This window comes from Hyla sarda, chromosome 12 (assembly GCF_029499605.1).
Source record: "Hyla sarda isolate aHylSar1 chromosome 12, aHylSar1.hap1, whole genome shotgun sequence".
Lineage (NCBI taxonomy): Eukaryota > Metazoa > Chordata > Amphibia > Anura > Hylidae > Hyla > Hyla sarda.
The window spans coordinates 10,204,215-10,225,047 of NC_079200.1; the positions used below are offsets into that span (position 1 = coordinate 10,204,215).

At 37.7% G+C, this 20,833-nt stretch overlaps 1 protein-coding gene across 2 annotated transcripts in view; it reads right to left on the bottom strand.

Annotated features, from left to right (window-relative positions):
• Positions 1–2,764: 2,764 nt before the first annotated feature.
• NBR1 (NBR1 autophagy cargo receptor) overlaps positions 2,765–20,833 on the bottom strand; it is a 97,436-nt gene continuing 79,367 nt past the window's right edge. For both annotated transcript variants that reach the window (XM_056547840.1, XM_056547841.1), the window contains 3 exons: positions 19,758–19,830; positions 10,619–10,724; positions 2,765–2,979 (listed from right to left, as the gene is read on the bottom strand). In XM_056547840.1, the coding sequence (XP_056403815.1) occupies positions 2,806–2,979; positions 10,619–10,724; positions 19,758–19,830 (353 nt within the window). In that variant the 3' untranslated portion in view covers positions 2,765–2,805. The remainder of the gene's footprint in view (positions 2,980–10,618; positions 10,725–19,757; positions 19,831–20,833) is intronic.

Below are 20,833 nucleotides of genomic sequence, written 5' to 3' on the forward strand. Positions count from 1 at the left end.
AGTGCTTTAATACCTCTTTGGTTGTGATTACCGGAATGCAGCCGGCTCTGGACTACGCCACGGTGCCTGCAGGGAACTATATGTCGTCCTTGATTCACTCTTCTAAAAGGGGTTGTCCAGAAAAGGAAACGACCTGTGTATGGTCTCACAAAAGTAGAATAAAGCAACTTATTAATATATTATTATTAAAAAGTGCACAGATCCCACATTTAAGCTCCCTTGTAAGCTTTGACGTCACGTCACAGGCTCTTGAAACAGCTCTCCTTAGTAAATGCACCTGCGGTACTCCTATTTACATGGACTGTAAATAAAAGCACATTGAATCAAGCTGTTTTTATTATTTTAAAGCAGTCTGCTCTGTCCCCCACTCCCCAGTCAACACGGGACAAGACCAGTAACGTGAAGGGGGGAGCTGGTATTACTGCTCATTAGATTTGACTCATAAGGCAGCAGGGAGCCTGTTCTGACGGAACTACTGTGACTAAGGACAGCTTTCTGCTGTCTTATCTGAGTCATAACTAATGAGCAGTAATACCAGCTCCCCTACATACCTGATCTTGTCCCAAACTTACAAAAAGGGAGGGGGGGGGGACAGAGCAGGCTGCTTTGACAGCCTGTAATATGACGTCATAGTTTACACAGCAAAGACAGCTGAAATAGAGGATCTCTGTACTTTGGCTAATAACATTAGTAAGTTGCTTTATTATAAAATGCTTTTACACTTCCTGTACCTCCTTCCCCGTCAGCACAGGAAAGGACCAGTCATGTGAAGGGGGAGCTGATATTACTGCTGATTAGATTTATGACAATCAAGACAGCTAGGGTCGGCTAAGATCTGCTTCCGGTTGCCTTATCTAAATCTTATCTATCTTAACTCTAATGAGCAGTAATACCAGCTCCCCTGCCTTCACATCACTGGTCTTGTCCCATGCTGACAGACGGGGTAGCAGGACAGAGTAGACTGCTTTGAAAGCCTGTGATGTGATGTCACAGCTTACACGGGGAAGATCTCTGGATTACAACGTATAACACATTAGCAAGTTGCTTTATTGTACTTTGACACCATATGCCGGACAATCCCTTTTAAGTGTCTTCTATAAAATGACAGAAAATGTAAGTTTAGGAATTAAGTGCAAAAGAACTGCAAAATGAACCTTGTGCCAACCTAAAAACGGGTAAAACTAATTTTCTAATTAAATGAACAGAAAACGCAGCTGCCGCTATCGTCCCTTTTTAAGTCTTCTCAGCTGTACCGCCATATGCTGCAGGGGCTCGGGCCCTTCCCTGACATGTAGGACAAAAAGCTATCATCAAAAAGCACTGATCCAAGGCCAAAAAGGGTGTCTCCAGCTGTCACAAAACTACAACTCCCAGCATGCCCGGACAGCCTTTGGCTGTCCGGGCATGCTGGGAGTTGTAGTTTTGCTCAGCCAGTCTATAGTGCAGGTTAAATAAAAGAACTTACTTGCGAAACTCCTCCACTGATCACTCAAGCCCTATTGGCCTGTTTGGCTGATCACCACCATGTGTAATATGGCCCTGGGCAGAATAAGATTTGCATATGGTGGATAGGTGATAGAGACGGCACCAACCTGACTGCTGTGTTTCTTAGGGACTTATCGCTTACAGCTCAGTGTATTAAGACATTATCATTGCTGCCGTCTTTATCAATATAGAATTAAACTCCTAAAGGTCAGGGATTAAAGAAGTTATCTGGAGTTTTGCAAAAATTTACATTTTGCTGGAGCGGGGGGAAAAAAAAACCTGAAAAAATAAAAAAAATTATATATACTTACCTATCCCCAATCCCCCCGCAGCACCTGTTCTCCTCCATCCGGTCCCCTGATCTCTCTTCTTCCGAAACTAGTGCTGAATGCAGGACAGGTTGGCTCATCCAATCACTGGCCAAAATGGGACACTGGTGCGGCCGGTGATTGGCTAAGCTGGCAGGTCTTGTATCGGGCGCTATAGTCTCGGAGGCAGGAAGAAGAGAAGATCAGAGGAGGAAAAGGAGATGCTAGGGGGACCAGGAATAGGTAAGTATAGTGTTTTTTTTTTCCTGAAAAACTCAGAATAACATTTTATTAACCAGATAGATGCAAGGATAGAAACGCAGAGCTAATTTCTTCCTAAAACAGCACCATCCCTGTCCTCAGGTTGTGGGTGGTATTGCAGCTCAGTTCCATTGAGGTTAATGGAGCCAAGTTGTAATACTGCACACAGCCTGAGGACAGGGCTGGCTCTGTTTAAGGAAGAAATTTGCTTGTTGTTTCTATCCCTGGCTAATCCCTTTTAAAGGGGTTATCTGGATAATATAAAAACCTATCACCTATCCCAGCAGTCGGATCCCCAGTGATCTCCAGACCTCGCTGAGCGCTTCAGTCCCCAGGTTCTGAGACATTCTCAGCAGTCATTACTGCTCCACCAATCATTAACAACAGCAGGTTGTCGAGACTGGTAGATCTGGGAAGGTGTAGACTGGGCTATAGACGCGGGAGATCCCAGCAATCGGACCCCCTGGGATCAGACCTTTATCCCCTATGACAGCAGGTATGTCTCAGCCCGAGTGTTCAGACGTCCATATAAGTCTTCCCGATCTAGCCTGGAGCAAGCTGCTTCCCATACGGTTTGTCTTTTGAGCCACTTAGTAACTAAAGTATATAAAGAGGACGTAAAAAAGAAAAGCTGGGCAACACTAACACACACGAAAAGACTAGAAAAGCACCAGACGTGCCGCTAAGAAACCAGCGGGCGCAGCCGTGCAGATGCTATGACGATTCATTGAAAGTGCGGTGTCCGTCCGCCTCAGTAGCGAGCAGAGTACCAGTCATTGTCATTGATGTGAATCAGTTCTGTCACTACGTCCATCAGGTTGTAGTTGTGTTTGCGCAGGAGCCGCTGGTTGAGCGGACGGTCGCAGAATCCCATCTCCAGGAGAATGGCCATCATGGCTCCGGCTTGTTCCTCTGAGCACTGGGGCTGTGGGTAACAAGAATCACACGTCACATATGGATAGATTATACATTTTACCGCCACTTACAAACATTCGTGACATAACTTTCCCTTAAACAAAGCTATAAATGTGTATATATAATAATAATGTATATATGTGTATATATTATATAAAATATCTATAAATAGAATAGCATATATATATAATATATATTAATAATACATAAATATAATAAAATGTGTATATATCTATATATTATATAAAATAGGATCTATAAATAAATAGAATAGCATATGTATATGTATATATATATATATATATATATAAAATAGGATATACAGTCATGGCCGTATATACAGACTAGGACGTGGAGTTGAAGAAAATGCATATGAGATTAACCTGTGAAGGACCAAGGATGTACCGGTACGTCCTAAATCCACTCCCGTTCTATAACGCGGGGCCACAGCGTCCCTTACCTTGCCTCCTCGATGTCCGATCGCCGAATGACTGCTCAGTGCCTGAGATCCAGGCATGAGCAGTCAAGCGGCAGAATCATTGACCAATGGTTTCCTATGAGAAACCACTGATCAATGTAAAAGATCAGTGTGTGCAGTGTTATAGGTCCCTATGGGATAACAATGATCAGTGTAAAAGATCAGTGTGTGTAGTGTTATAGCCCCCTATGGGAGATCAATGTAAAATATGCCGTGTTATAGCCCCCTATGGGAGAACACTGATCAATGTAAAAGATCAGTGTGCGCAGTGTTATAGCCTCCTATGGGATAACAATGATCAATGTATAAGACCAGTGTGTGCAGTGTTATAGCCTCCTATGGGATAACAATGATCAATGTAAAAGATCAGTGTGTGCAGTGTTATAGCCCCCCTATGGGATAACAATGATCAATGTAAAAGATCAGTGTGTGCAGTGTTATAGCCCCCCTATGGGATAACAATGATCAATGTAAAAGATCAGTGTGTGCAGTGTTATAATCCCCTACGAGATAACAATGATCAATGTAAGACCAGTGTGTGCAGTGTTATAGCCACCTATGGGATAACAATGATCAATATGTGCAGTGTTATAGCCCCATATGGGAGCTATAACATTGCAAAAAAAAAAAAAAAAGTGAATAAAGGTCATTTAACCCCTTCCCTAATAAAAGTTTGAATCACCCCCCTTTTCCCATAAAAAAAAAAAAAACTGTGTAAATAAAAATAAACATATGTGGTATCGCCACGTGTGGAAATGTCCGAATTATAAAAATATATAGTTAATTAAACCGCACGGTCAATGGCGTACGCGCAAAAAAAATTCCCAAGTCCAAGATTGCGTATTTTTGGTCACTTTTTATATCATGAAAAAATTTATAAAAAGCGATCAAAACAAAAATGGTACCGCTAAAAACTTCAGATCACGGTGCAAAAAATGAGCCCTCATACCGCCCCATACGCGGAAAAATAAAAAAGTTATAGGGGTCAGAAGATGACAATATTAAACGTATTAATTTTCCTGCATGTAGTTATGATTTTTTCCAGAAGTGCGACAAAATCAAACCTATATAAGTAGGGTATTATTTTAATCATATGGACCTAGAGAATAAAGAAAAGGTGTTTTTACCGAAAAATGTACTGTGTAGAAACGGAAGCCCCCAAAAGTTATAAAATGACTTTTTTTTTTCAATTTTGTCTCACAATTATTTTTTCCCATTTCGCCGTGAATTTTTGGGTAAAATGACTGACGTCATTACAAAGTAGAATTGGTGGCGCAAACAATAAGACAACATATGGATTTTTAGGTGGAAAATTGAAAGAGTTACGATTTTTAAAAAGGTAAGGAGGAAAAAACGAAAATGCAAAAATAGAAAAACCCTGGGTCCTTAACCTGTTGGGGACGAAGGGCGTATCCATACGCCCGTGGGAATTTCAGTCCCTGCCTGGCGGGGACCGGGCCGGGGTGACTGCTGATATCCATCAGCAGGCACCCTGTGCAAATGCCCAGGCGGTTCATTAGACCCCCCCCATGTTGGCGATCGGCGCAAATCGCAAGTAAATTCACACTTGCGATTTGCGCGATTCCGGGTCATTACGGGTCTATAGTTACCCGGAATAGAAGGGGGATCGCGGGTGTCTAAGACGACTACGATCCCCCTGAAGCGATAGGAGTGAGGGGTGGCACAGGCACCACCCCTCCTATCCCTGCTATTGGTGGTCTAGACGCGACCACCAATAGCAGATCAGGGGCGGAGGGGTTTACTTCCGTTTTCCCCGTCCTGCCCTCCCACAATAGGCGGGGCAGGACGGGGAAACGACGAGGACCGAACGCCGAAGGTCCACTTACCCCTCTGGAGGCTGCGGGCGACGGAGATCGGCGCGTGCGGCAGAAGAAGACTGCTCCCTGGATCCTACGGAAGACGGTAAGTTGCCTAGCAACATCTGGAGGGCTACAGTCAGACTGTAGCCCTCCAGATGTTGCAAGACTACAACTCCCAGCATGCCCAGACAGCTGTTTGCTGTTTGGGCATGCTGGAATATGTAGTTTTGCAACAGCTGGAGGGCTGCAGTTTGAGACCACTATATAGTGGTCTCTAAACTGTATCCCTCCAGATCTTGCAAAACTACAACTCCTAGCATGCTCAAACAGCTCTTTGCTGTCTGGACATGCTGGGATTTGTAGTTTTGCAACATCTGGAGGGTCACAGTCTGGAGATCACTGTGCAGTGGTCTATAAACTGTAGCCCTCCAGATGTTGCAAATACTAGCATGCTCAAACAGCAAACAGCTGTCTCACCATGCTGGGAGTTGTAGTTGCGTAACCTCCAGCTGTTGCATAACTACATCTCCCAGCATGCCCTTCGGCGATTAGAACATGCTGGGAGTTGTAGTTTTGCAACAGCTGGAGGCACACTGGTTGGAAAATTCTGAGTTAGGTAACAAAACCTAACTGAAGGTTTTCCAACCAGTGTGCCTCCAGCTGTTGCAAAAGTACAACTCCCAGCATGCACTGTCAGTGCATGCTGGGAGTTGTGGTTTTGAAACAGCTGGAGGTTTGTCCCCCCATGTGAACGTACAGGCAACATTAACACGGGCAGGTTTACAGTAAGTTTCCTGCTTCAAGTTTGGTCTGCGGCAAATTTTTCACCGCAGCTCAAACTCCTAGCGGGAAACTCACCAGTGCGAATGTACCCTAAAAACACTAACACATAATAAAGAGTAAAACACTACATATACACCCCCTTACACTGTCCCCCCAATAAAAATGAAAAACGTATTGTACGGCAGTGTTTCCAAAACGGAGCCTCCAGCTGTTGCAAAACAACAACTCCCAGCATTTCTGGACAGCAGGCATGCTAGGAGTAAAGCAACAGCTGGAGGCACCCTGTTTGGGAATCACTGGCGTAGAATACCACTATGTCCACCCCTATGCAATTCCTAATTTAGTCCTCAAATACGCATGGCGCTCTCACTTTGGAGCCCTGTCGTATTTCAAGGAAACAGTTTAGGGCCACATATGGGGTATTTCCGTAATCGGGAGAAATTGCACTACAAATTTTGGGGGGCTTTTTCTCCTTTTACCCCTTATGAAAAGGTGAAGTTGGGGGTTACACCAGCCTTTTAGTTTAAAAAAAAAAATGTTTACACTAACATGCTGGTGTTGCCCCATACTTTTTATTTTCACAAGCAGTAAAAAAGGAAAAAAAGACCCCCAAAATTAGCAACGCAATTTCTCCTGAGTACGGAAATACCCCATATGTGGGTGTAAATTGCTCTGTGGACACACAACAAGGCTCAGGAGTGAGAGCGCACTATGTACATTTGAGGTCTAAATTGGTGATTTGCACAGGGGTGGCTGATTTTACAGCGGTTCTGACATAAATGCAAAAACATAAATACCCCATGTGACCCCATTTTGGAAACTACACCCCCCGGAACGTAACAAGGTGTATAGTGAGCCTGAACACCCCACAGGTGTTTGACGAATTTTCATAAAATTTGGATGGGAAAATGAAAAAAAAAAAAAAATGTTTTCACTAAAATGCTGGTGTTACCCTAAATTTTTCATTTTCACAAGGGAAAATAGAGGAAATGGGGTTACAAATTTTGGGGGGCTTTTTTCCTGAGTAAGAACATACCCCATATGTGGATGTAAAGTGCTCGGCGGGCGAACTACAATGCTCAGAAGAGAAGGAGCGCCATTGGGATTTTGAAGAGAAAAATAGTCCGGAATTGAAGGCCACATGAGTTTACAAAGCCCCCTGTGGTGCCAGAACAATGGACCCCCGACACATGTGACCCCATTTTGGAAACTACACCCCTCACGTAATGTAATAAGGGGTACAGTGAGCATTTACGCCCCACATGTGTCTGACAGATTTTTGGAACAGTGTTCCAAAGATCTGTCAAAAGCCAGTGGGGTGTAAATACTCACTGCACCCCTTATTAAATTCTGTGAGGGGTGTAGTTTCCAAAATGGGGGTCACATGTGGGGGGGGGGTCCATTGTTCTGGCACCACAGGGGGCTTTGTAAACGCACATGGCACCTGACTTCCATTCCAAACAAATTCTCTTTCCAAAAGCTCAATGGCGCTCCTCCTCTTCTGAGCATTGTATTTCGCCCGCAGAGCATTTTACGTCCTAACATGGGGTATTTCCATACTCAGAACAGATGGGGTTACAAATTTTGGGGGGCATTCTCTCCCATAACCCTTTGTAAAAAGGGTAAATTTGGGGAAGAAACTGCACTTAAGTGAAAAAAAAATTTTTTCATTTACACATCCGATTTTAACGAAAAGTTGTCAAACACCTGCGTGGTGTTAAGGCTCACTAAACCCCTTGTTACGTGCCTTGAGGTGTGTAGTTTCCAAAATGGTATGCCATGTGGGGTTTTCTGCTGTTCTGGCACCATAGGGGCTTCCTCAATGTGACATGCCCCCCAAAAACCATTTCAGCAAAATTCACTCTCCAAAATCCCACTGTCGCTCCTTCCCTTCTGAGCCCTCTACTGCACCCGCCGAACACTTGACATACACATATGAGGTATTTCCTTACTCGAGAGAAATTGGGTCACAAATTTTTGGAGGCTTTTTCTCCTATTACCACTTGTAAAAATTCAAAAACTGGGTCTACAAGAACATGCGAGTGTAAAAAATGAAGATTTTGAATTTTCTCCTTCACTTTGCTGCTATTCCTGTGAAACACCTAAAGGGTTAACCAACTTACTGAATGTCATTTTGGATACTTTGAGGGGTGCAGTTTTTTATAATTGGGTAATTTGTGGGGTATTTCTAATATTAAGGCCCTTTAAATCCACTTCAAACCTGAACTGGTCCCTGAAAAATTCTGATTTTGAAAATGTTGTGAAAAATTGGAAAATTGCTGCTGAACTTTGAAGCCCTCTGGTGTCTTCCAAAAGTAAAAACTCATCAATTTTATGATGCAAAAGTAAAGTAGACATATTGTACATGTGAATCAATATATAATTTATTTGGAATGTTTATTTTCCTTACAAGCAGAAAGCTTCAAAGTTAGAAAAATGCAAAATTTTCAAATTTTTCATAAACTTTTGGAATTTTTCACCAAGAAATGATGCAAGTATCGACAAAATTTACCACTAACATAAAGTAGAATATGTCACGAAAAAACTATCTCTGAATCAAATTTATAAGTAAAAGCATCAGAGTTATTAATGCTTAAAGTGACAGTTGTCAGATTTGCAAAAAACGCTCCCGTCCTTAGGGTCATAATGGGCTACGTCCCCAAGGGGTTAAGGGGGAGGGGCTTAGGCTCCTTTCTCCGGGACCCAAAGTATGAATTCGGTGGGAGACACGCTTGCAGAGCGCATCTAAAGGGGGTGAATTACGGGACTTTACAGGACGAAAACTCGGTGGCAACCAAACAAAAAAAATGTACGTCACCCCTGTATGGACTCCTGTTGCTGACAGTTTTCCTTTAAATTACCGTATATACTCGAGTATAAGCTGAGTTTTTCAGCACGATTTTTCGTGCTGAAAACACCCCCCTCGGCTTATACTCGAGTAAACTCTCCGCCCTCAGTGGTCTTCAACCTGCGGACCTCCAGATGTTTCAAAACTACAACTCTGAGCAAGCACGGGCAGCCATCGGCTGTCCGGGCTTGCTGGGAGTTGAAGTTTTGAAACATCTGGAGGTCCGCAGGTTGAAGACCACTGCGGCCTTCGACATCATCCAGCCCCCCCTCTCACCCCCTTTAGTTCTGTACTCACCTCCCCTCGGCGGGACATTAGGGTGCGCTGGGCCATCTGTGCTGCAGGGACTGGCCGGTGGGGAGGGATAGTCGTTCCGGGCTTTCCATCTTCACCGGGGGGGGGGGCCTCTTCTCCGCGCTTCGGGGCCAGCCCTGGAATATAGAGACGTTGCCTTGACGATGACGCACAGGGACGTTCATGAGTAACGTCCCTGTGCGTCGTCGTCAAGGCAACGTCTCTATTCCGGGCCCGAAGCGCGGAGAAGAGGCCCCCCGGTAAAGATGGACAGCCCGGAACGACTATCCCTCCCCACCGGCCAGTCCCTGCAGCACAGATGGCCCAGCGCACCCTAACGTTGATGGCTGCCCGGGCTTGCTGGGAGTTGTAGTTTTGAAACATCTGGAGGTCCGCAGGTTGAAGACCACTGTATCAGACATTGACAAGCGGTGATGATGAAGGGGTGGGGGTGGGGGGCTGATGACATGTGATGATGATGAAGGGGGGGGGGGGGGGGGTGTGATGATGACAAGGGGATGATGACAAGGGGATGATGAAGGGGGGGTGGGATGATAAGGGGATGATGACAGGGTGATGATGATGAGTGGGGGGGATGATGACAGGGTGATGATGATGAAGAGGGGATGATGACAGGGTGATGATGACAGGGTGATGATGACAGGGTGATGATGATGAGTGGGGGGGATGATGACAGGGTGATGATGATGAAGAGGGGATGATGACAGGGTGATGATGACAGGGTGATGATGATGAAGAGGTGATGATGACAGGGTGATGATGAGGGTGATGATGACGGGGGTCTGGATGATGACAGGGGGGATGATGTATTTCCCACCCTAGGCTGATAGTCGAGTCAATAACTTTTCCTGGGTTTTTGGGGTGAAATTAGGGGCCTTGGCTTATACTCGTGTATATACGGTATATATAAAATATATGTAATATATATATCTAAATAATTAAATAAATATAAAAAAACAAACAAAGCAAAACAATAAAAGACAATAAATTAGTGTAGGGGAGAGAATAGAGTTAGGTGGGAGAAAATAAATCACTAGAAGTGATGGAATAGCGCTGCCGGCAGGGAGGATGAGCAGCATATCACTGCTGGTACTGCAGGAGACTGGGAAAGCTGAGTGGGAAGCAGTATGTGTGCCAATAGTTTAGGTCAGCGTTTCCTTTTTCCTCCAACCAGGGTGACTCCAGCTGTTGCAAAACTACAACTCCCAGCATTCCCGGACAGCCTTTGGCTGTCCGGGCATGCTGGGAGTTGTAGTTTTGCAACAGCTGGAGGCACTGTAGTTGGGAAAATACTGTTTTATGCGATGTGATTTGCATTGTCTTTTTAAGTAAAGCTAAATGTGTTTTTTTTTATTTTACATTAAAAATAACAAGATGCTAAATAGCTAATAAACCTCATACAAACCATTGTGGTTTCCTGTTGCCCGACAAATAAAGCTTTATAAGCGGAGGCCGCCACAGACAGCGCCCCCTTCACCAGGCCTCCGGCAATACCGCCTCTTGTGTGCTGCCTATGGAAATAAAGGATACAGTGCAGCGTATTTTAGACAATTCAGTTACTCTGCATTTTATAGTCAATTAAACATCCAATAATAACTATAACCAGGAGAGGTAAAGCTCTAATAATGACTGCGCAAAACACCAACCAAAATCCATTGTTGCTTAAAGAGGACTTGTGGCCTCCCCTGACCAGTCTGGTAAAACTCGCTCCATAACTCTTAACAGGCCCATCACGAAGAATAAACGTCATGGGTTGTTACGAGGTCTGCAATGTGTGATTCTTTATGCAGACATAAAATTTGCAGCACCTGTATTCATTCACTGTCTGCTCCTCTGCCTGTGGCACTGTTCAGCACAAGGCAGAATGCTGAAACCACACCTCATTCTTCCCTTAATTTCCTAATAAACAAACAGATATATATATATATATATATATATATGTGTACATGGCCGGGCTGTGTGGGCCGGGAAGAGGTGATGATGTGGGCTGTAGGGGCTGGTCAATGATGAAGACATCACTCAGGGCAGGGCTTGAGCTCATACAAGATCCAGTCACACCTCCTGACAGAGCAGAGGGTGTTGAGAGAGAGAGGAAGGAGTTGGGGAGCTGCTGAGACAACACTACATTGACATATGAGATGACTACACAACTTCCTGTCAGGAGAGAGCCGGGGAGCTGCTGAGACAACACCTCACTGACAATAAGAGGACTACACAATTTCCTGTCAGTAGAGAGGGGGAGCTGGGAAGCTGATGAGACAACACACTGACAAATTAGATGACTACACAACTTCCTGTCAGGAGAGAGGGAGGAGCCAGGGAGCTGCTGAGACAACACCCCACTGACAATAAGAGGACCACACAACTTCCTGTCAGAAGAGAGAAGGTGAAATCGGGGAGCTGCTGAGACAACACGGCACTGATAATGAGAGGACTACACACCTTCCTATCAGTAGAGAGAGAAAGACAGGAGTTGGGATGTTCCCGAGACAGCACCACACTGACAAATGAGAGGAGTACAAAACTTCCTGTCAGGGCTAAACCAAACAAAAAGCACGATTTACCCCTGTGACAATTTGTGACAACACGATATTAGTAAGCGATATATCTTGGGGTAATAGATTTATTTCATTCTAATTTTCTGACACTAGAATACCCCTTTAACTTTACCCTGTCTTATGAACAAAAGGCTGCTATAGTATAATGCAAACCAGAAGTATTAAAAATGTACAAGTTATTGTGCAGGAAGAACCATCTGTGCATGTTGGTTGGGGTAAGCCGGTCACATGGGTTCTTTAGACGAATCCTGGCAGCATTTAAACTGCTTTTTACTTAACAAAACTGACAAACTTTCTGGAGCCAGTTGATATGAAAATACAAATTTTCACTGCAATACCCCTTTAACAGATTTGTAAATTACTTCTATTAAAAAATCTTAATCCTTGCAGTACTTATCAGGTGCTGAAGTTGAGTTGTTGTTGTTTTCTGTCTGACCACAGTGCTCTCTGCTGACACCTCTTTCTGACAGAAAAGAACAACTCAACTTCAGCACCTGATAAGTACTGGAAGGATTAAGATTTTTTAATAGAAGTAATTTACAAATCTGTTTAACTTTCTGGAGCCATGATAGTGGAGTACCCCTTTAAATCTTAGAGAACTGTGTATTCACAAGCCTAGTGCCTCCTATTCCATGCTCCCCCCAGACATCACTTTGGAGGAATGTAATGGTCTGTGTTTGGAGTACAGTGGTCCCAACATACGATGGTAATTCGTTCCAAATGAACCATCATTACTCAAATCCATCGTACGTTGAGGAATCCGAGTAACAATAATATTGAAAGTTAACCTTACGTGTCCCCGCTGCTCCGGACCGTCACGACTGCCCTGGATCGTCGCTCTCCATCGCCGTCATCACGTTGCTGCTCCTATTGGATGACCGGACCGCGTGTGCGGAGACGTGATGACAACGAAGGAGAGCGACTGTCATGCAGCGGAGCCTGAAGAGGATGGTCTGGAACGTCGAGGACAGGGGAGCAGTCTGCGCTGCCGGATAGCAGTTTATGCGATGGCCCCGACATATAAAAGCATCGTATGTTGAAATGATCGTATGTCGGGGCCATCGTCGGTCGGGGGATCACTGTATGTGTATTTCCAATATAAGGTGTATTTCCAATATAAAGGTGTATTTACAATATAAGGTGTATTTACAATATAAGGTGTATTTCCAATATAAGGTGTATTTACAATATAAGATGTATTTACAATATAAGATGTATTTACAATATAAGGCGTATTTATAATATATAAGGTGTATTTATAATATATAAGGTGTATTTCCAATATAAGGTGTATTTACAATATAAGATGTATTTACAATATAAGGTGTATTTACAATATAAGATGTATTTCCAATATAAGATGTATTTCCAATATAAGGTGTATTTATAATAAAAGGTGTATTTCCAATATAAGGCGTATTTACAATATAAGATGTATTTACAATATAAGGTGTATTTACAATATAAGGCGTATTTCCAATATAAGGCGTATTTATAATATATAAGGTGTATTTATAATATATAAGGTGTATTTATAATATATAAGGTGTATTTCTAATATAAGGTGTATTTCCAATATAAGGTGTATTTACAATATAAGATGTATTTACAATATAAGGTGTATTTACAATATAAGGTGTATTTACAATATAAGATGTATTTACAATATAAGGTGTATTTACAATATACGGTTTATTTACAATATAAGGTGTATTTACAATATAAGGCGTATTTCCAATATAAGGTGTATTTATAATATATAAGGTGTATTTACAATATAAGGCGTATTTACAATATAAGATGTATTTCCAATATAAGGTGTATTTCCAATATAAGGTGTATAAGGTGTATTTACAATATAAGGTATATTTACAATATAAAGGCGTATTTACAATATAAAGGCGTATTTACAATATAAGGTGTATTTACAATATAAGGTGTATTTACAATATAAGGTGTATTTACAATATATAAGGTGTATATAAGGTTTATAATATAAGGTGTATTTACAATATAGGGTGTATTTACAATATAAGATGTATTTACAATATAAGGCGTATTTCCAATATAAGGCGTATTTCCAATATAAGGTGTATTTACAATATAAGGCGTATTTCCAATATAAGGTGTATTTCCAATATAAGGTGTATTTCCAATATAAGGTGTATTTACAATATATAAGGTGTATTTACAATATATAAGGTGTATTTACAATATAAGGTATATTTACAATATAAGGTGTATTTACAATATAAGGTGTATTTCCAATATAAGGTATATTTACAATATAAGGTGTATTTATAATATAAGGTGTATTTACAATATAAGGTGTATTTACAATATAAGGTGTATTTACAATATAAGGTGTATTTACAATATATAAGGTGTATTTACAATATAAGGTATATTTACAATATAAGGTGTATTTACAATATAAGGTGTATTTACAATATATAAGGTGTATTTACAATATAAGGTATATTTACAATATAAGGTGTATTTACAATATAAGGTATATTTACAATATAAGGCGTATTTCCAATATAAGGCGTATTTCCAATATAAGGCGTATTTCCAATATAAGGCGTATTTCCAATATAAGGTGTATTTCCAATATAAGGTGTATTTCCAATATAAGGTGTATTTACAATATAAGGTGTATTTACAATATAAGGTGTATTTACAATATACGGTTTATTTACAATATAAGGTGTATTTATAATATATAAGGTGTATATAAGGTTTATAATATAAGGTGTATTTCCAATATAAGGTGTATTTACAATATAAGGTATATTTACAATATATAAGGTGTATTTACAATATATAAGGTGTATTTACAATATATAAGGTGTATTTCCAATATAAGGTGTATTTCCAATATAAGGTGTATTTCCAATATAAGGTGTATTTACAATATAAGGTGTATTTACAATATAAGGTATATTTACAATATATAAGGTGTATTTACAATATATAAGGTGTATTTACAATATATAAGGTGTATTTCCAATATAAGGTGTATTTACAATATATAAGGTGTATTTCCAATATAAGGTGTATTTACAATATAAGGTGTATTTACAATATAAGGTGTATTTACAATATACGGTTTATTTACAATATAAGGTGTATTTATAATATAAGGTGTATTTATAATATAAGGTGTATTTACAATATAAGGTATATTTACAATATATAAGGTGTATTTACAATATATAAGGTGTATTTACAATATATAAGGTGTATTTCCAATATAAGGTGTATTTACAATATATAAGGTGTATTTCCAATATAAGGTGTATTTACAATATATAAGGTGTATTTCCAATATAAGGTGTATTTCCAATATAAGGTGTATTTACAATATAAGGTGTATTTACAATATAAGGCGTATTTCCAATATAAGGTGTATTTACAATATAAGGTGTATTTCCAATATAAGGTGTATTTACAATATAAGGTGTATTTACAATATAAGGCATATTTACAATATAAGGCGTATTTCCAATATAAGGTGTATTTACAATATATAAGGTGTATTTCCAATATAAGGTGTATTTCCAATATAAGGTGTATTTACAATATAAGGCATATTTACAATATAAGGCGTATTTCCAATATAAGGTGTATTTACAATATAAGGCGTATTTCCAATATAAGGTGTATTTCCAATATAAGGTGTATTTACAATATATAAGGTGTATTTACAATATATAAGGTGTATTTACAATATAAGGTATATTTACAATATAAGGTGTATTTACAATATAAGGTGTATTTACAATATAAGGTATATTTACAATATAAGGTGTATTTACAATATAAGGTGTATTTACAATATACGGTTTATTTACAATATAAGGTGTATTTATAATATAAGGTGTATTTATAATATAAGGTGTATTTACAATATAAGGTGTATTTACAATATATAAGGTGTATTTACAATATAAGGTATATTTACAATATAAGGTGTATTTACAATATATAAGGTGTATTTACAATATAAGGTATATTTACAATATAAGGTGTATTTACAATATAAGGTGTATTTACAATATAAGGTATATTTACAATATAAGGCGTATTTCCAATATAAGGCGTATTTCCAATATAAGGCGTATTTACAATATAAGGCGTATTTCCAATATAAGGTGTATTTCCAATATAAGGTGTATTTCCAATATAAGGTGTATTTCCAATATAAGGTGTATTTACAATATAAGGTGTATTTACAATATAAGGTGTATTTACAATATACGGTTTATTTACAATATAAGGTGTATTTATAATATATAAGGTGTATATAAGGTTTATAATATAAGGTGTATTTACAATATAAGGTGTATTTACAATATAAGGTGTATTTACAATATAAGGTGTATTTACAATATAAGGTATATTTACAATATATAAGGTGTATTTACAATATATAAGGTGTATTTCCAATATAAGGTGTATTTCCAATATAAGGTGTATTTACAATATAAGGTGTATTTACAATATAAGGTGTATTTACAATATAAGGTGTATTTACAATATAAGGTGTATTTACAATATATAAGGTGTATTTACAATATATAAGGTGTATTTCCAATATAAGGTGTATTTCCAATATAAGGTGTATTTACAATATAAGGTGTATTTACAATATAAGGTGTATTTACAATATAAGGTGTATTTACAATATACGGTTTATTTACAATATAAGGTGTATTTATAATATAAGGTGTATTTATAATATAAGGTGTATTTACAATATAAAGGCGTATTTATAATATAAGGTGTATTTACAATATAAAGGCGTATTTACAATATAAGGTGTATTTACAATATAAGGTATATTTACAATATAAGGTATATTTACAATATAAGGCGTATTTCCAATATAAGGCGTATTTACAATATAAGGTATATTTACTATATAAGGTATATTTACAATATAAGGTGTATTTCCAATATAAGGTGTATTTACAATATAAGGTGTATTTACAATATAAGGTGTATTTCCAATATAAGGTGTATTTCCAATATAAGGTATATTTCCAATATAAGGTGTATTTCCAATATAAGGTGTATTTCCAATATAAGGTATATTTACAATATAAGGTGTATTTCCAATATAAGGTGTATTTCCAATATAAGGTGTATTTACAATATAAGGTGTATTTACAATATACGGTTTATTTACAATATAAGGTGTATTTATAATATAAGGTGTATTTACAATATAAGGTGTATTTACAATATATAAGGTGTATTTACAATATAAGGTATATTTACAATATAAGGTGTATTTACAATATAAGGTATATTTACAATATAAGGCGTATTTCCAATATAAGGCGTATTTCCAATATAAGGCGTATTTACAATATAAGGCGTATTTCCAATATAAGGTGTATTTACAATATAAGGTGTATTTACAATATAAGGTGTATTTACAATATAAGGTGTATTTACAATATACGGTTTATTTACAATATAAGGTGTATTTATAATATATAAGGTGTATATAAGGTTTATAATATAAGGTGTATTTACAATATAAGGTGTATTTACAATATAAGGTGTATTTACAATATAAGGTATATTTACAATATATAAGGTGTATTTCCAATATATAAGGTGTATTTACAATATATAAGGTGTATTTCCAATATAAGGTGTATTTACAATATAAGGTGTATTTCCAATATAAGGTGTATTTACAATATAAGGTGTATTTACAATATAAGGTATATTTACAATATATAAGGTGTATTTACAATATATAAGGTGTATTTACAATATATAAGGTGTATTTCCAATATAAGGTGTATTTACAATATATAAGGTGTATTTCCAATATAAGGTGTATTTACAATATAAGGTGTATTTACAATATAAGGTGTATTTATAATATAAAGTGTATTTATAATATAAGGTGTATTTACAATATATAAGGTGTATTTCCAATATAAGGTGTATTTATAATATAAGGTGTATTTACAATATAAAGGCGTATTTATAATATAAGGTGTATTTACAATATAAAGGCGTATTTACAATATAAGGTGTATTTACAATATAAGGTATATTTACAATATAAGGTATATTTACAATATAAGGCGTATTTCCAATATAAGGTATATTTACAATATAAGGTGTATTTACAATATAAGGTGTATTTCCAATATAAGGTGTATTTCCAATATAAGGTGTATTTCCAATATAAGGTATATTTACAATATAAGGTGTATTTCCAATATAAGGTATTTCCAATATAAGGTGTATTTACAATATAAGGTATATTTACAATATAAGGTGTATTTCCAATATAAGGTGTATTTCCAATATAAGGTGTATTTACAATATAAGGTGTATTTACAATATACGATTTATTTACAATATAAGGTGTATTTATAATATAAGGTGTATTTACAATATAAGGTGTATTTATAATATATAGGTGTATATAAGGTTTATAATATAAGGTGTATTTACAATATAAGGTGTATTTACAATATAAGGTGTATTTACAATATACGGTTTATTTACAATATAAGGTGTATTTATAATATAAGGTGTATTTACAATATAAGGTGTATTTATAATATATAAGGTGTATATAAGGTTTATAATATAAGGTGTATTTACAATATAAGGTGTATTTACAATATAAAGGCGTATTTACAATATAAGGTGTATTTATAATATATAAGGTGTATATAAGGTTTATAATATAAGGTGTATTTACAATATAAGGTGTATTTACAATATAAGGTGTACTTACAATATAAGGTGTATTTACAATATAAGGTATATTTACAATATATAAGGTGTATTTACAATATAAGGTGTATTTACAATATAAGGTGTATTTACAATATAAGGTGTATTTACAATATAAGGTGTATTTATAATATATAAGGTGTATATAAGGTTTATAATATAAGGTGTATTTACAATATAAGGCGTATTTACAATATAAGGTGTATTTACAATATAAGGTGTATTTACAATATAAGATGTATTTACAATATAAGGTGTATTTACAATATAAGGTGTATTTACAATATATAAGGTGTATATAAGGTTTATAATATAAGGTGTATTTATAATATAAGGTGTATTTACAATATAAAGGCGTATTTATAATATAAGGTGTATTTACAATATATAAGGTGTATATAAGGTTTACAATATAAGGTGTATTTATAATATAAGGTGTATTTACAATATAAGGTATATTTACAATATAAGGTGTATTTACAATATAAGGTGTATTTACAATATAAGGTGTATTTACAATATAAGGTGTATTTATAATATAAGGTGTATTTACAATATATAATGTGTATATAAGGTTTATAATATAAGGTGTATTTATAATATGAGGTGTATTTCCAATATAAGGTGTATTTATAATATAAGGTGTATTTATAATATAAGGTGTATTTACAATATAAGGTGTATTTATAATATGAGGTGTATTTATAATATAAGGTGTATTTCCAATATAAGGTGTATTTATAATATAAGGTGTATTTACAATATAAGGTGTATTTACAATATAAGGTGTATTTACAATATAAGGTGTATTTACAATATATAAGGTGTATATAAGGTTTATAATATAAGGCTACATTCACAAAGCAGAATTTCTGCAAGGAATTCTGCACAGAAATTCCATAGCAGCAGAGTCCCATTGAATTCAATGGTAATCTTATGCGCTGTTAACATAGGAACATCTACCCACGGTTCTGTGTCCCCCAAAGGTTTCTGACCGAGAAATAGCAATATTCCGGTGCTGGAAACACCTGGCACAGATATAAACATGTTGGTGTCCGCAGAAAGAAGAAGGGACATGTCCGCACTCCCGAGCGGTCCTAGCACCAACAGGTCATGCAGGCGCCAGCAGTCTGAAGAATGTCCGCACAGAGATTTTCCATGAGAACATTCTGACATGTGAACATAGCCTAAGGGTCTTGTATGATTTACCTTGTATGGTCAATGACTAATCTGGGGGGAGGAGAAGCTTCTGGAGGTTGAGGACTGACATCCATCTCTGGAGCTACAGAGGAAGAAAAAAGTCATCAGGTAAAGGGGATATTATTCCTGAGTCTCTGTTCACATTGTAATAATTTATATCAGAAGTCACTACAGGTAACCACCAGCACCGGACCCCATTGACTTTTAAGGGAGTCTGTGACGGGGGGGGGGGCTTGGCTATGTTTTGGGCGGCAAATATATTATTACAAGCAGCGCCATTTTGCTTACAAGACAACAGTATCTGCTACAGAAACTGCAAACTGAGCTTTAAGTGGTCATTTTGAACAACAAACTTCCATGCAATTCCTAAATTATTTGGTAATAACTTAATTTAGCAAAAATGAGGATCTGGACTGTCCCTAAAAAGGTAAATCAAGGCTTCCGTCTTGTCTCAGCAGCAGTAATAGGTCAGTGCTTAGTGCACTGTTTACCAACCAGGCTCCCTCAAAACTACAACTCCCAGCATGCCCGGACAGCCAAAGGCTGTCCGGGCATGCTGGGAGTTGTAGTTTTGCAACAGCTGGAGACACCATGGTTGGGAAACCTTTCTGCTCACATAGCATTTTGCAAAGCCAGTGTGTCAGTAACCCATTCTCCCCCCACACGCCATCTGTAGTAGTGTATTGTAAATCATCCCCCAGCGCAGTGCACCCCTGCTCAGTTCAATGCACTTCCTCCAGCACTATGTAGTGGCATAGCAGTAAGGAGTAGTGTGCTGTATCGGGATTGGCCAGATAAGGGAGAAAGTAACTGTACATGTGCCATTGGGGCTTTCTCTGTCCTCCTGAGGATCTGCACTGTCAAGGCTTCCGTCTCATCTCTGCAGCAGTAGTAGTAGTAGTTTAGTACCTAGCGTAACTCCTTCCTTCCTGTTCTGCAGCTGTACTCTGGTCTCTTCGGCACTCCCATAGAAATGAATGGAGTGTGTGCCGTCTGCAGCACACGCTCCTCACTGAGAGACGAGTCCCGTTCCGCAGATCGCCAGGAGTCCCAGCGGTCAGACCCCATGTGATTAGCTATTTACC